We start from the raw sequence: 14,529 nt of genomic DNA, 5'->3' as shown, positions 1-14,529 counted from the left end.
ATTATTAGGAAGCATTGGAGTATATTGACCACTGACCCTGAATTAATGGATTTTATAGATGCTACACCAACGTTTATGTATAGGAATAGTAAGTCTATAAGAAGGAGGCTATGTTATCCACGTAATGAAACCAATGATAGTGATTTGAGTGGTACACAGCCTTGTGGGCAGTGTAACTACTGTCATTATTTAGACACTAGCGGTGTTTTCCTACATCCTGATTAATGTAAAACTTATAGTTTTAGTGTCTCGGTAAATTGTGAAACAGAACATATTGTATACCTTGCTCATTGTACATTATGTGAAAAGTTTTATATTGGTAAAACTGATAGATTTTTTAAGGAACGTATAAGGGAGCATGTTTATCACATTAGTAAGGGAAGCAAAACTAATGCCCTTGCGAAGCATGTTTTAAATACAGATGTAACACATACTTTTAAATTTTTAGCCATAGGTAGGGTATATGAGAATGTTAGGCAGGAAGATATACGTCAGAGAACAGAGGAACTTGAATCTACGCGGATAGTTAGGATGAGGGGTTCTGCAAGGAATGGGTTAAATGAATGCATCCCCCTCAGACCTAAATTAAAGTCCAGACCCATTAGGAGATGAAATATTCTAGTATATGAATAAATTATGTATATGTATTAAAAGTTTTGATAATATGTTCATGATATTAATTGGTCTATGCTTGTTATACATGTTTTTTAGTTTGTGTATTTTACCTTTAAATATTTTTGAAATGAATGCTAATTGATTTTAACATGTGATAGGGAGGTGTATTTAAGGTGTGTGTTTTGTAGTGTCTCTATTACACCTGATGAAGCAAACCAGTGAAAGCGCTTGTGTTATGTGCACTAGTAAAGTTTTTTAACTTGGAGACTGCAGCCTTTGTCGTGTCACTGTTTTATTTTAAGCAAATATCTACACCTACAACCACCGTTAACTAAATATCTTGCAAGAAAAGAAATGTAATACACAACCTGTGCTGACATTAATTATTCAGTGCGTCTGGACATTACAGGAATGCTTATCAAATCAAACCTTCACTTCTGTCTCAGAAATATAATTTCACCAGCTTAGCAGGAAGTCTCACCTGGGTACTACATTTCTATGAAATGAGTCACTGTCGTGTGCAAAAAAAAAAAAAAAAAAAAATCAGGAAGGAAGACTAAAGTCCCACTCCCACAGGCTATTAACATGGCATTAGCCTATTGCAACATTAAGGAAAGCAACATTAAGGAAAGCATTTTCCTAGACTAAAGAAGAAGAATGAACATTTTACCTTTGTTGGTATGGCAGGTGGACTAGGCTTCGAGTCCCAAGCCAGGGACATAAGTGAAGATTCGCCATAAGCAGTAACAAAACAATGCTCGACCCCAAGATTACAGTATATACCTTGAACACAAGCAATAACAAATGTACAGCTATATGGCCTTGTGGATAGCTAATTCGCCAAAACAGTCACCAGTAAAATTTTGCAAACTGAAAGCATGGAGGGCCACAACACAGCAACAATTGCAACAGAACTAGAAACAGCAAAATGTTGCAGCAAGACAGCATGCCAGCAAGTCAGCTGCAGTTGCAGCAAGACAGCATGCCAACAAGTCAACAGCAGTTGTTTACAACAAACTTACTCTACATATACAATACCAATGTTCGTACATCAGTTTATACAAACTTGCAGACAGTACGAATCGTAATAGTGAAAAACGTAACATAAAATATGCCCTCTGCTTAAACACATAATAAAAGTTCTCACAAGAGGGAAAACTGTTGTAGTTTCCAAATAAAGCATTATCTACAATTTCAGATCCCAAATGTAATGGGCAGCAGCCTACTCTCAAAAAAAAGTTTTTTATCTTTCTCTTTAAGTGGTACTCATGACTTACCTCTCAGCTGCTATGCTTTAGACAACACTATGATTTTCTCTCTCAGATTAAATGGTTCATTCAGAAGATCCAAACAAATAATTAACATGTTTTTAAAAATGATAAAAGGAAGGGAAACTTGTTAACCTGGTGAAAGATAACTTTTTCTTGTGCTGCCCATGTCCCAGAAACACTTTAATGCCTGTATCACGTAAAGGCAAGGGCCCTTCATATGGCAACTTTTCCACTTTTACCTCCCACTTCGTGCTGCCAGATCTCAGATACTCATCTGCCCTCCTTGCTACCTCCCGACCGATACCAGTGCAGCAGAAAAAACTTACCCAATGTAGCTGGCCATGCGGGCTCCGAAGAAGGGCTGCAGGTGAGACGCATAACACCGGTTAGGATATCAACTGCTTTTCACTCTGAAAGTGCACAACATGAAACTCATAGCTATCAGCAATCAAAACATGTGAACCAAACTACTTTGGGTTAAAAATCAACTGCTTGTCACTATCGCACTGCACTCCTATCACTTGCTGTCTCTGTTTTGTTTCCCAAAACTTCCAGCTCGGGCCAGATTAGTAAATTAAACTAAATTCTGCCATTACTCAGCTGTACTGCTGCACTCTGCTAGAGTACTTTTTTTTTTTTTTTTTTTTTTTAACCTGGTGGAGCTGGAGGAAGAACTGGAAGTCAAAAAGGTAAATTTTCTCATTTCATCTCTGCAGTGTGCACTGATTAAGAAGAGAAGGCTTAGATATTTGGCTCTGTAGACTAGTCCTACACCTCGACTGCTGCACCAAAGTAGTAATGAATGGCTTGGTTGCTGAGTTGCTCTAATTAATTTAAAATAGAAAACAGCTGCTCGAGAGTCATCCTCCACTGCACTGTTTGTTGACTCTAATTTTGCAACCACAACATTACCATACGTAAAAAGTAAACCGGGATAATATACACCCCCAAACGCCCTCAGCCAAATTCCAACAGGCTGGCAGTCTGCCTCATGAAGCTGATGTCATTGCACACACCCATGCACATGATTATGTCAGCAACAAATTTGCCCCCCAAAAAAGAAAAATTTGAAAGAGACCCGAGAAATTCGGGAATTAAAGGGGCCAATCGGAAATTTGTGGCACCCCATTATTTTGGCCTCAATACTGGTAAATACTGAGGGGTTCAGTACGGTTGAGACGTGTGCTCCACAGTGATGTGATACATTAACAAACCTTGGGTGGGGGGTGTTCCAGATCGTAACTTTCTGTGTAAATTACCCATGGTAACCTGGGATATAGCTATTCAGCACAGTCTAACTCTACGTATTGTGGCAGATGGACTGAGCAAGTGCAGGAGATATTTCATGAATGGAAACTGAATTGGGGTCTTCCAAGATTTGGTCCATTTGTGGGGAGTACCTCATATGGCTGTCAGAATTCTGCACCAGGATTTCTTGCAAGCAGGTCTGGTGAAAGGTTGCATTCCCATTTCCTTGGGTGGAAATGTTCATATATACCTTTCCATCCTTTGCACTGATATCATGGGTCATTCTGAAGATTCAGAATGACTCTCCAAAGGACATTGTGGTTACTCCTTTCTGGCCTAGGCAGCAGTGGTTTGGAAATTGCAAGGGCAATTACCACAAGCTTCTTCAAAGACTGAACCTACTCACCCAGTTCAGGGTTGTTTGACACACTCCATCTTACAACTTCGGCTAACTGCTTGGATGATAGTTCTAATACCTTCAGGCACCTGTTTGATGAGGATGTGCAGCAAGTACTAAAGCAGAAAAAGACACCTGCCACCATGAAATCCTCTATTGGCAAATGAAAATGATTTTCTAGTTGGGGCCATACTAAGAACCAATAATCTTTTAAGGCTAATATTTGGCTCTACAATTTGTGTGATGTCTGCCCATGCATCCCCCTCTTTCTTTGCATTACTATGTTAAGATAGTTTTGAGAAGTATTCTGCATATCTACCCACCTAGAAAACAAATGTCTCATCCTTTTTGGGATCTTAATTTTGTTTTGGAAAATCAACTCTTGCTGCATTTGAACCAGTGCATCAGAGTGATTTAAAGTTCTTAACACAGAAAACAGTTTTGCTGATTATTACTCTGACCTCTGTAAGAAGAGTGTCTGTGTTGCAAGCTTTCATGGTGGGTCAGTCCTGTCTCCAAATTATTTATTCCATGCTATCTCCTTTTGTTATTCCCACCATTACAAGTCAGTTTCAGGCAGGGTCAAGGCACATTGTACTAGGGCCTTGGCTTCATCAGCGGCTCTGTGAAACAAAATGTACTCTAGAAACATTCCAGAGGTAGCAACTTGGTACTTTGTACATATCTTTACAAAGCACTACAAAATTAGACCCATTTTTTAGGTCTAGAGCAGTCTTTTGTCACGGAGAGTTCTCCAGGAGATTCTAGATCTTCATTCTTCCTCCTCCCAAACCTCATCAGCTGTTGTATTCTACTCTTTTATAGCTAAGACTAACTTGGCAATGATCAAATGATGAATATAATGCAGTTATGTAAATAAACTTACTATAATAGTAACTGTACGAATGATCACTGGTGCAGTAGCTGTCCCTCCTCCATTCCCCTCTATTTTTAGTTTGATTTTTGTTTGGCAGGGTGAGAACAATACTTGTTTTATAAATGCCATTGGTCCTCTTTTTAGGACTGTAATTTCCTTTTTTCATTTAGCATGAAACCTCTGAAGGGTTGGTCACCCAGACCACTGATTTTTTTCCCCTTCTCTGTTCAAGGTCTTTACAGCGTCTGTGTGTAACGCTGCCCTTAAGCTTTGGAAGCTGGCCCGTTGTTATATCCTAGGCAGAATTTAGTCCACACAGCTAAGGCTGCTGCAGCAGTGATCATTCAAACATTTACTGTTATAAGTTTACTTACACAACTTTACTTCTTTCCTTTGTCAGTTTGTCTAGTCCTGGGAGATGTTGTATTTTGTTAGTGGTACATAAGAGCAAAGCTTGCAGAAAGGACTCCATTAGCTTGTTGCTCTTGTTACTTTGCTTGTCAACTGGATATGGTGTTTTATTTTTTTGTCTAACTTGAATTAACTGCTTCATGCTTTCCTATCAAAATGTTCTAGAAATCTGGATTTCTAAAGCTAAATGCTTTGAACTTAACTGTTTTAGGAATCGGAACATAATATCAGTCAGTCTTGTCTTGTACACGTTGCACAATAGGTGGGATTATTCTGGAGAAAGAGATATTGGTTTCCAAACACAACTGCAAAAGCAAGCAGTTCTGAAATTTTTGCAAGAGGAAGTGGATAGACGTCTTGAAATAATCGCCTTCTGAGGCCTTTGCATGATTTATGATGCGGTGCAACCAGGACTGTGACCTCTGCATTTCTGCCTGAAAAGGCACACTTGAGTTTGGGAACTATTAGCAGAGAGGTGACTGCATGTCTTGGATGTACAGCTGTGGATTTCTTTCTTTTTGGCCTGTTATATGGAACTTTTTTTCTTTTCAGGCCTCACTCATTTTTACTGAATCTCTAGCAGTTTCATATGTTGTATATTCTAAAATGTTTTAACCTAATACACAAGATTTTCTCAAATATTGTCTGGTAGTCTTGATTTTTTTTGTTATGTTGGTTATTCTTAGTCTAAGCATGAAAATTTCCTTCCTAATTGCTGTTAGGTCATGACACAAGGTGAAACGCTGTAGTAGCAGATTTTCAGGAGCCTGTCCCTTGCGGAATCCTGATTTCTCTTTTATTGTTTACCCTGGTTAGGAGAATCTGTGTTATTTGCCTAATGAGTATAATTGAACCATGTGCCGTAGTTGGATGTCTTGGCATCCTAGTAAGTATATATTTTGCCTGTGAGTGACTAGCAAAAACTAAGTTGTGTGTGCATGAACTGTCACTTTTGTTACTTAATGCTTTTCCACATCTCTAATTTTATTTTGGCTATTTTCTTCTCAAAGCCATCAAATGGTATCATATGAGGTAGATTAAATTTTCTTTTCTGTTTAAATAGATTCTTTTTTCCTTTCTGTTTGGATTTTTTAATTAAAATAATTTTCATTTACTCTGGGTTGCTGCTGTTGTTTGTCTTTTCAGCTTTTCCCGGTTAGGGGTCGCCACAGCGGAACTCCGGTCCGCAAATGATTGGCAGTAGATTTTTGTGGTGCCGAGTTGCCAGCCCAACGCCCAACCTTCAGCGAAGGCACGCCCATTCATACAGGTCTTTTGGAGGCCACTCGACCACGGGGAGGACATGCAGACTCTGCACAGAAGGCACTCCAGCCGTGAATCGAACAGGAGAACCTCTTGTTGTGAGGCAACAACACTACCGCTGTACCACCGCAGCTTCCTTACTCTGGGTTGCTGTCATACTCAGAATTTCACTTTTTTAGCCTCGTATGGCTCTCTGCCTTAGGTTATACCATCAGCAGTGTCATCTTGTGTGTAGTTACTAGCAGGAACACATGTCGTTCAGCCTTGTATCTGCTTTCTGTGCTGCAGGATCTGAGGTAGGGAAATAATTTATAAGCATATACCATAGTTTGGCATAATGACACATTGGTAGAAACTGATGATTAGCTCAGAAGAAGATGGGTTAAACCGTGGTACATGTGTATCCAGTAAAGGTGATCTGATTCTGTCCTTTTCATTCTTCCTCACCAGTGGGTTCAGATCCGATCCTTGGTTCTGACTCAGCTGCAGATATTAGACTTTGGATCCAGCTGTCAAGTTTCTCCCTTACCCATAATACTTTAAATCAAAAGGTGTTTCAACAAAGTATTAGTTTAAGGGTGTGCACATTTATGCAACCAGATTATTGTACGTTTTTTATTTTTTATATTTTTTCCCCTTTCTGATTTGTTTGTTTTTCAATTGAATTGTACAGGTTATAGGTCATATTAAAGGTGGGAAAAGTTTTTAAATGATTTATTGTGGTCTCATTTTTTTATATCACAAAAAACTGGCATTTTCCAGGGGTGTATACACTTTTTATATCCACTGTAATTATTTACAAAATTCCAGCTAGCTGTGCTAGCAGTATCTCCTTTTGTCACAGAGTCTCTTACAGAAGACACTGATTTTGATGAGGGTGAGGGATTCCTCAGTTCCCCACCTGATGACATTTCCTTTGGGGATATCCTTGAGATTGTCAAACAAAAGGGTGGCTGGTCTTCCCAATCTCCTTCCCCTGAAGAATTGTTTATGGAGGCTTTTGGTTCTGGTCCGTCTACTTATTTGGTGCCCCCCCATGGATGAACTGATTGACTTGGTTTCCTGCCAGGTTTGGAAGGAACCGGACACTGTCAAACCTCTTCCCAAATGCCTAGGCAAAATTCTGGCCCCTCTTGCTGATAGACCCCATTGGAGCAAGGAATTTCCAGTTGATGCTGTAATGATGGCAGCAGCCACCATAAAGGAGCTAGCTGAGCAGAGCTCTTCTGTTCATCCTCTGAACAAGGAGTCCAAAGTGATGGACAGGTTTGGAAAATGAGTGTTCAGCTCAGCTACTTTCTCAGTCATCATCATCTTCTTTCAGCTGTTCCCGTTAGGTGATCCGCTGTGGCGACCCCTGTTTCCATTTCTTCCTGTCCTCTGCATCTTGCTCTGTCACACCAACCACCTGCATGTCCTCTCTCACCACATCCATAAACCTTATCTTAGGCCTTCCTCCTTTCCTGTTACCTGGTAGCTTCATCCTTAGCATCTTTTTCCCAATATACTCAGCATCCCTCCTCAGCACATGTCCAAACCAACGTAATCTTGCCTCTCTGGCTTTGTCTCCAAACCTTCCAACCTGGGCTGACCCTCTAATATACTTATTCCTAATCCTGTCCACCCTCGTCACACCCAGTGTAAATCTTAACATCTTTAATTCTGCCACATCCAGCTCAAACTTCTGATTTTTTGTCAGTGCCACTGTCTCCAACCCATATAACATAGCTGGCATCACTACCCTTTTGTAGACCTTCCCTTTCACTCTTACAGGTACTCGTCTGTCACAAATGACTCCCGACACTTTTCTCCACCCACTCCATCCTGCCTGTACTCTCTTCTTCACCTCTCTTCCACACTCACCGTTACTCTGAACTACTGACCCCAAGTATTTAAACTCATCCACCTTCGCCACCTCTACTCCTTGCATCCTTACCATTCCTCTATTCACCCTCTCATTCGCACACATATATTCTGTCTTAGTCCTTCTGACCTTCATTCCTGTTCTCTCTAGAGCATATCTCCATCTCTCCAGGGTCTCCTCCACCTGTTCCCTACTCACTACAGATCACAATGTCATCTGCAAACATCATAGTCCATGGGGACTCCTGTCTGATCTCGTCTGTCAACCTGTCCATCACCATTGCAAATAAGAAAGGGCTCAGAGTTGATCCTTGATGTAACCCCACCTCCACCTTAAATGCATCCGTCACTCCCACTGCAGACCTCACCGCTGTCACACTACCCTCATACATATCCTGTACCACCCTTACATACTTCTCTGACACTCCTGACTTCCTCGTACAATACCACAACTCCTCTCTAGGCACCCTGTCATATGCTTTCTCCAAGTCTACAAAAACACAATGCAACTCCTACTGAGCTACTTTCTCAGTGAGGTGTCTAAACTACTTGGCATATTTCACTCAGCTACAGGGAGATTTGACTAAGGAATTATCAAATACTGTCTTAGAGTCCACGTCTCTTGATGATTTCAGAAAGAAGTCTTGTCAGCTGACCACTGTGCCATCGATTTCTTGTGTGTCAATGAGGCTGATCTCCCATGCAGTGGAAGGTACCTCATGAACATTCGGTTCTGGTATAGCCATAAGGAGACATGCCTGAAAGCGGCTATGGGATTTTGTGGAGCCCTTCAAGGCATCCTTTGTCAATGCCCCCTTTGATGGCACTTCCTTGTTCAGGCCATTAGTTAAGGACACACTTACCTGCAATGAACAAGTGGGAAAGTCTCTGTATGCTGTAAGAGTCAAGTTTTCTACCCCTCATGAGACCTTTCTAGAAACTAACGAAGTACTAAGAAGATGTGGTTTCGAAAATCTCAAGGACCTTTCCAGGATTTGCACGGGAATAAGCAGAGGTGGAAATTTTAATGGCAGACGTCACCCTAGAGGCAGAAGGGTCCCCGCAGAACCAGTGCTTTAGAAATTCCTTTTCCAATAGGTCCTGTCAGCACTATTGAAGCACTGCCTGGCTGTCCAAGTCTGAAGGCAGTTGGGAGTTGTTTTTTTTTTTTTTGAACCTAGACGCCTGGACAGATATTACAAAAGATTTGTGGGGACTAAGAATCCTATTCAGAGGTTACTACATACCATTCTCTCTTTCTCCTCCACAAAAGAAGAAACTTCCCAATGTTCCTCCCAGTCAGATGAAGGATGCAGCACAAGAAATACATAAGCTGCTACAGAAAAGAGTCAACCAAGAGGTTCCACCCAACCACATAGGATTCAGAACTTACTCTCGCTTCTTTTTAGTGCCAAAGAAAACAGGGGACCCAAGACCCATTTTGGATCTAAGCAAGTTAAACCAGTATGTGAAGAAGGCGAAGTTCCACATGGTCACTGCTCAGTCTATCCTGCCTCCTCTATGTGAAGATGATTGGATGTGCTGTCTAGATCTCCAGGATGTTTACTATCACATAAAAATATACAGGTGATCCAGGAGACATCTACACTTTCGGCTGGGAGCCAGTGATTACCAAGCACTGTCCTTTGGACTCACCATAGCCCCCAGGGTGTTTACCAAATGCACGGCAGTTGTGGCAGCTCACTTGAGACTTGAGGGATTCCATATGTTCGTATATCTTGACAATTGGCTCCTCATCACCCCATCCAAGCATCAACCTTTACAAGCCAGGGACTACTTGCTCCAGGTTGCCAAGTCAGACCTAGTCCTGGTACAAACACTGGAATTCAGAGGGACTCTTTTGAATACTACAACTTGGATGGCTTTCCTGCCTCTCCATCGCATCATGTCTTTAAGACTTCAGGTTCGGTCTATACTTTCTTACCCATCACCTCCAGCAAGATCAATACTACAAGCTCGGGGGGGGGTCGAGTCGACATCAGCAGTTATTCTTCTGGTCCCTTTAGCACAATTCTTTATGTGCATTCTTCAGTGGACCTTGGTGCGGGAGTCACAGAGAGATGCACTTATTCACATTTGGCCCCCGGGTCTCCTGTATGCCTTCCCTCCTCTTCCTTTGTTTTCAGAGTTCTTAGAGAAAGCAAGCAGGTTATAGAGCTCATTTCCCACTTCTGGCCTCGGCAGGTATGGTAAGGCTTCCTGTGGTCCCACTTGCGATATCCTCCATGGATATTGGAACCCACACAGGATCTCCTGTCTCACCCATTGAGAATTCCACACCCCAGTCTCCACGCCCTGAAGCTAACTGCATGGTTTCTCCATTTCCAGTAATACAGTCCAGGCTTTCTTCCCCAGTTCACGATATTATCTTGGTCTCCCAGAAAGTTTCTACAAAGACTGTCTACAAAAGTAAATGGAAATGATTTTCTATTTGGGCTTCTAACCAGATCATTCACCCTTTTTCAGCACCAACTTCAGCCATTCTGCTTTTTCCAATAACTCTTTTTAAAGAAGGAGCTGGTTTCTTTGTGATTAAACTTCAGTTGGCAGAAATTTCAAATTTCCATTCTGGAAACAAATCTTTTTCTCTGGCTTTGCCCAGATTATGTAGGGCAGGGCTTTCATGAAAGGCATTTTTCTCCTCGGACACCCGATAAATTACCCTTCTCCTCTGTGGGACCTTACTGTGGTCCTTCCAAGGTTTAACTCACAAGCCCTTTGAACCGGCAGACAAATGTGATATAGGATCATAAGAGGTTACTAGGCTAACGGCCACATCACCCTCACAAGCTTAGCCAAGTTCAACCCGCGTTTCCAAGGGTGTCTGGTTCAAGCAGACACTAAAATCCGCTCCTATTGCCCCTGTCCAAGAGGGATACAGATGGAACCTCCAGGGTGAATTCTGCTTACCCATCCAGTTGTCCAAATTATGCTTAAATAGGGCCAACAAGGGGCTTTGTTTAACATAAATAGGAAGCTTGTTCCAAAAATGCAGCAACCTCTGTGAGACAAGTCTGACTCTCCAGCAAGTTCTGTTGATATCGCATACCAAGTTAAGGTCCTCTGAGCGAGTGACCTGTGAGCCATTTGACTCATGAATGTGCAACATTTTCATTAAAGCTGTGTCAGTGATTGCTTTATATGCAAAGCACAAGGTGCCCCTGAGCAGTCTGTACAACACAGAGTATAGTGACAATGATTTCAGTCTGTCCATATAACGCAGATCTTGAAGACCCTAAATTTTATTTGTAAGGAACCTTTGTGGTCTCTCCAATTGCTGCATGTGTTTGGAAAGGAACATAACCAAAGACAACATTGTACTCTATTATTGGCCTGATCAGGGAAGACTTGTGTGCTTACAGTATTGCTGTTGATGTGGTAGTTTGCAGACTCCTCATCCTTGCTGAAGGGGGTGACAGTCCATTTTTTTCCGGTAAGTTTAAGACCATGACTTTGGCACCAGTCATTAGTCTGTGTAAGACCTCCTTGCAGGATGTTGACATCACTAGAGGTTTCAGTGATTGCTTCCAGTTATCAGAAAACTTTGCAAGCCACAATCCTTTAGTTTTAGCCTGTACTTTGGAGAAGTAGATTCTGAACAGTATGAGTCCTAGAACCGGTCCCTGTAAAACACCTCTGGTTATGGGTCAGCTGGAAGAGGTGGAGTTCCCTATTTTGACTTTGAGTTCTAGCAGTGAGCCAGTTTGCAACCCACCTAACAGTATTTGGGTTGATACCCAGCTGGGTGAGTTTATCAATGATGCCTGAGTTGGGGATTGTGTCAAAGGCCTTGGCTAAGTCTAGGTAGGCCATCTGTACAGATTTTCCCTCGTCTAGGGCTTTGGTGACTTCTTGAAGCAGTCCACCAAGTTTAACAGGCATGAGCTCCCCTTCATAAAGCCAAACTGGGTGGGGTCAAGCATTTGGAGATTTCCTATATCTTTGTTAATGAGGTCCATGATGATTCATTCCATGGCTATGCAGATAAGGGTGGCAGACTAATTGGTCTCTAGTTCCTGGGGTCCGTGGATGCACCCCCTTTGTGCAAAGGGATGATGGTGGTAGTTTTTCATTCTGCTGGGATGAAGGTAGTGCTTAAGCTGTGATTGAAAAGTGTGCCCAGTGGTGGTGTTAATTCCTGTCTTAACCTATGTAGAACGCAGCCCGAGATGTTGTCTGGTCCCATAGAAGCTGTATTTTTGGCCTTAAAGAGGGCATTTAAGACCTGTGCTTTAGAGATATTAGGTGGGGGACTGGTGTTAGGGATGTTTTGGGGTAGTACGTGGCAGGGACAGGAGAGTGAAGTTTTCACTGAACCTGTCAGCCAGCAGGTTTGCTTTATCCGCAGGTTTTATATATGTAGTACCATTAAGTACGAGTTCAGCATAAATCTTGGCCTTACCTTGGAGGTTACAGATGTAACTAAAGAACGCCTTGTGATTATTCTTAGTTAGGGAAGCTAATTTGGATTCGTAGTTATCTCTGGAGGACTTCACTAGGAGTCTTATTTGCTTGTTGAGGATGGAGTGTTTACAGTTTTCAGACCATTCCTTTCTACTCTTAGACAACAATTTCTTTCTCCTATTGTATAGCCTGTTAATGTCAGTTGTCCACCAGGCAGGTTTGTTTTTTCTGGAAGATCTTGCTTTGGTTAAATCAGGTATGGCAGAGTCAGTTCAATTGCGCAGGTGCTTGTATAAAGCATTGGTGTATAACTCAGCATAGGTGCCTGTTCCATAAGTGGGGGAGGGGCTGTGAAGCTATTTATGCTGTCATGTAAGAGGTTGTAATTGGCCTTGGAGAAGTATCTTGGAAAATGATCTTAGTACCTATTACTTCAGCCAAAAGAATTCCTGAGCTCCAGGCCCAATCGGTAACACCTCTTTATATTGTTTTCCATAAAGACAGTGGTGTCTCTGTGGACAAGCCCTTCCTTACTTCCTAAGGTGGCATCTGAAAATAACATCAACCAGTCCATACAATTACCAGTCTTCTTTCCAAAATGTATCAGTAAGGGAGAATACATGCTTCATTTCCTTGATGTGCACAGACAACTACATTTTTTATCTTCATGGAACAAAACAGTTCAGGAAGTCTGATCAACTTTTTGTATCCTTTTCCACAATTCGCTTGGGCTAGGGAGTATCTAAAGTTATTCTTGCTAAATGGATTACGGTTTGCATTTCATTGATTTATTACAAAAAGGACTAAATGTACCGCAATCTCCTCGAGCTCATTCCACCATGCCTACTTCATTTGTCTTTTGGTCAAGGGATCCATTGATGACATTTGTGCTGCATGCTGCAGCTACTTGGTCAAACACTCTTACCTTTTTTACACATTACAAGTTGGATATCATTTCTAGAAGCAGAGCTTCTCTTGGTTTGACAGTGCTGTGGCAGATCCTTCCATGAGGGCCTCCCGAGGGCTACGTAGCTGTGGACTATTGTCTCATTGGTGAGGAATAATGAAAAGGACAACGTCAGATTTATTTGTTATGTACTCAACATAACTTGGCATCTTTGTTGCTAATTTTCATTCTTCTTCACCTTCCCTCCTATCCCTTCCCAGTTTGTGTCCCTCCTGGAAGTACCTGTATTGGAACTATTCAGTAGCGGGGTTGAGCCCTGTCTTTTCTTCTGTCTGTGTCTATCTGTGCTATAAAATGGGAGATTAGGCAGCAAACTCAATCTGAAATGTTTGGGATGGAGTACAGCATTATGGATAAAGGGAGGAGCTCGAGAGCTGGATCAGAAGTCTAGTGTATGCAGCCAAGTCAGATCGGATCCAGACCCATTAGTGAGGAAGAATGAAAATGGACAACACAGATGCCAAATTATGGTGAGTACTTGACTAATAATTTATTTGCATTCGATATGGTAACTTTATGTATTTATATGACTATAGTGTGGTCTCTCTTCATTGAATGAGATGCCTTGAATAAATCTGAAGTGGATAGTTGGTCCATTTCATTTCACATTTGTATGGAAGTGGGTTTGATAGCAGAAGTAATTTTCTTTACTTATTCATGCACAATGAATGTACTGGTTTCTTTTTGCAGGTAAAGAAAAATGGCACACCACCCATTTCTCTGTATGGACAGTTGTTTTGGCGTGAGTTCTTCTACACAGCAGCCACAAACAATGCTCGATTTGATCGCATGGAACGGAATCCAATCTGTGTGCAAATACCATGGGACAGAAACCCTGAAGCTTTGGCAAAGTGGGCAGAAGGGAAGACAGGGTACCCCTGGATTGATGCAGTCATGACTCAGCTTAGACAAGAAGGGTGGATCCATCATCTGGCCAGGCATGCAGTGGCATGTTTTTTGACACGTGGGGACCTCTGGATCAGTTGGGAGAGTGGCATGAAGGTAAAAACAGTTTGCAGTGTATTTTTATTTTCAGAATGTGCAAGGTGTATTGCTTAATATTTGTTGTGCGTGCTTATATTTTCCTCCAGAAGTAGACACATTTATTCTTCACTTCAAGTCTAATGGCACACAGCCTCTCCTGTTCCTCTCCCCTCTCCATTCCAGTCTCATACTTCTCTCTCTTTTGTAT

At 41.7% G+C, this 14,529-nt stretch overlaps 1 protein-coding gene across 2 annotated transcripts in view; it reads left to right on the top strand.

The window, feature by feature from the left end:
- The window catches only part of CRY2 (cryptochrome circadian regulator 2), a 526,322-nt gene that overhangs the window by 232,338 nt on the left and 279,455 nt on the right, over positions 1 to 14,529 (top strand). For both annotated transcript variants that reach the window (XM_044082571.1, XM_044082570.1), the window contains exon 7: positions 14,028 to 14,339. In XM_044082571.1, the coding sequence (XP_043938506.1) occupies positions 14,028 to 14,339 (312 nt within the window). The remainder of the gene's footprint in view (positions 1 to 14,027; positions 14,340 to 14,529) is intronic.

Source organism: Protopterus annectens, chromosome 9.part0, assembly GCF_019279795.1.
Source record: "Protopterus annectens isolate FY-2018-M chromosome 9.part0, PAN1.0, whole genome shotgun sequence".
Lineage (NCBI taxonomy): Eukaryota > Metazoa > Chordata > Ceratodontiformes > Protopteridae > Protopterus > Protopterus annectens.
The sequence above is the reverse complement of the archived record's forward strand: the minus strand, read 5'-3'. Positions and strand labels throughout refer to the sequence as shown.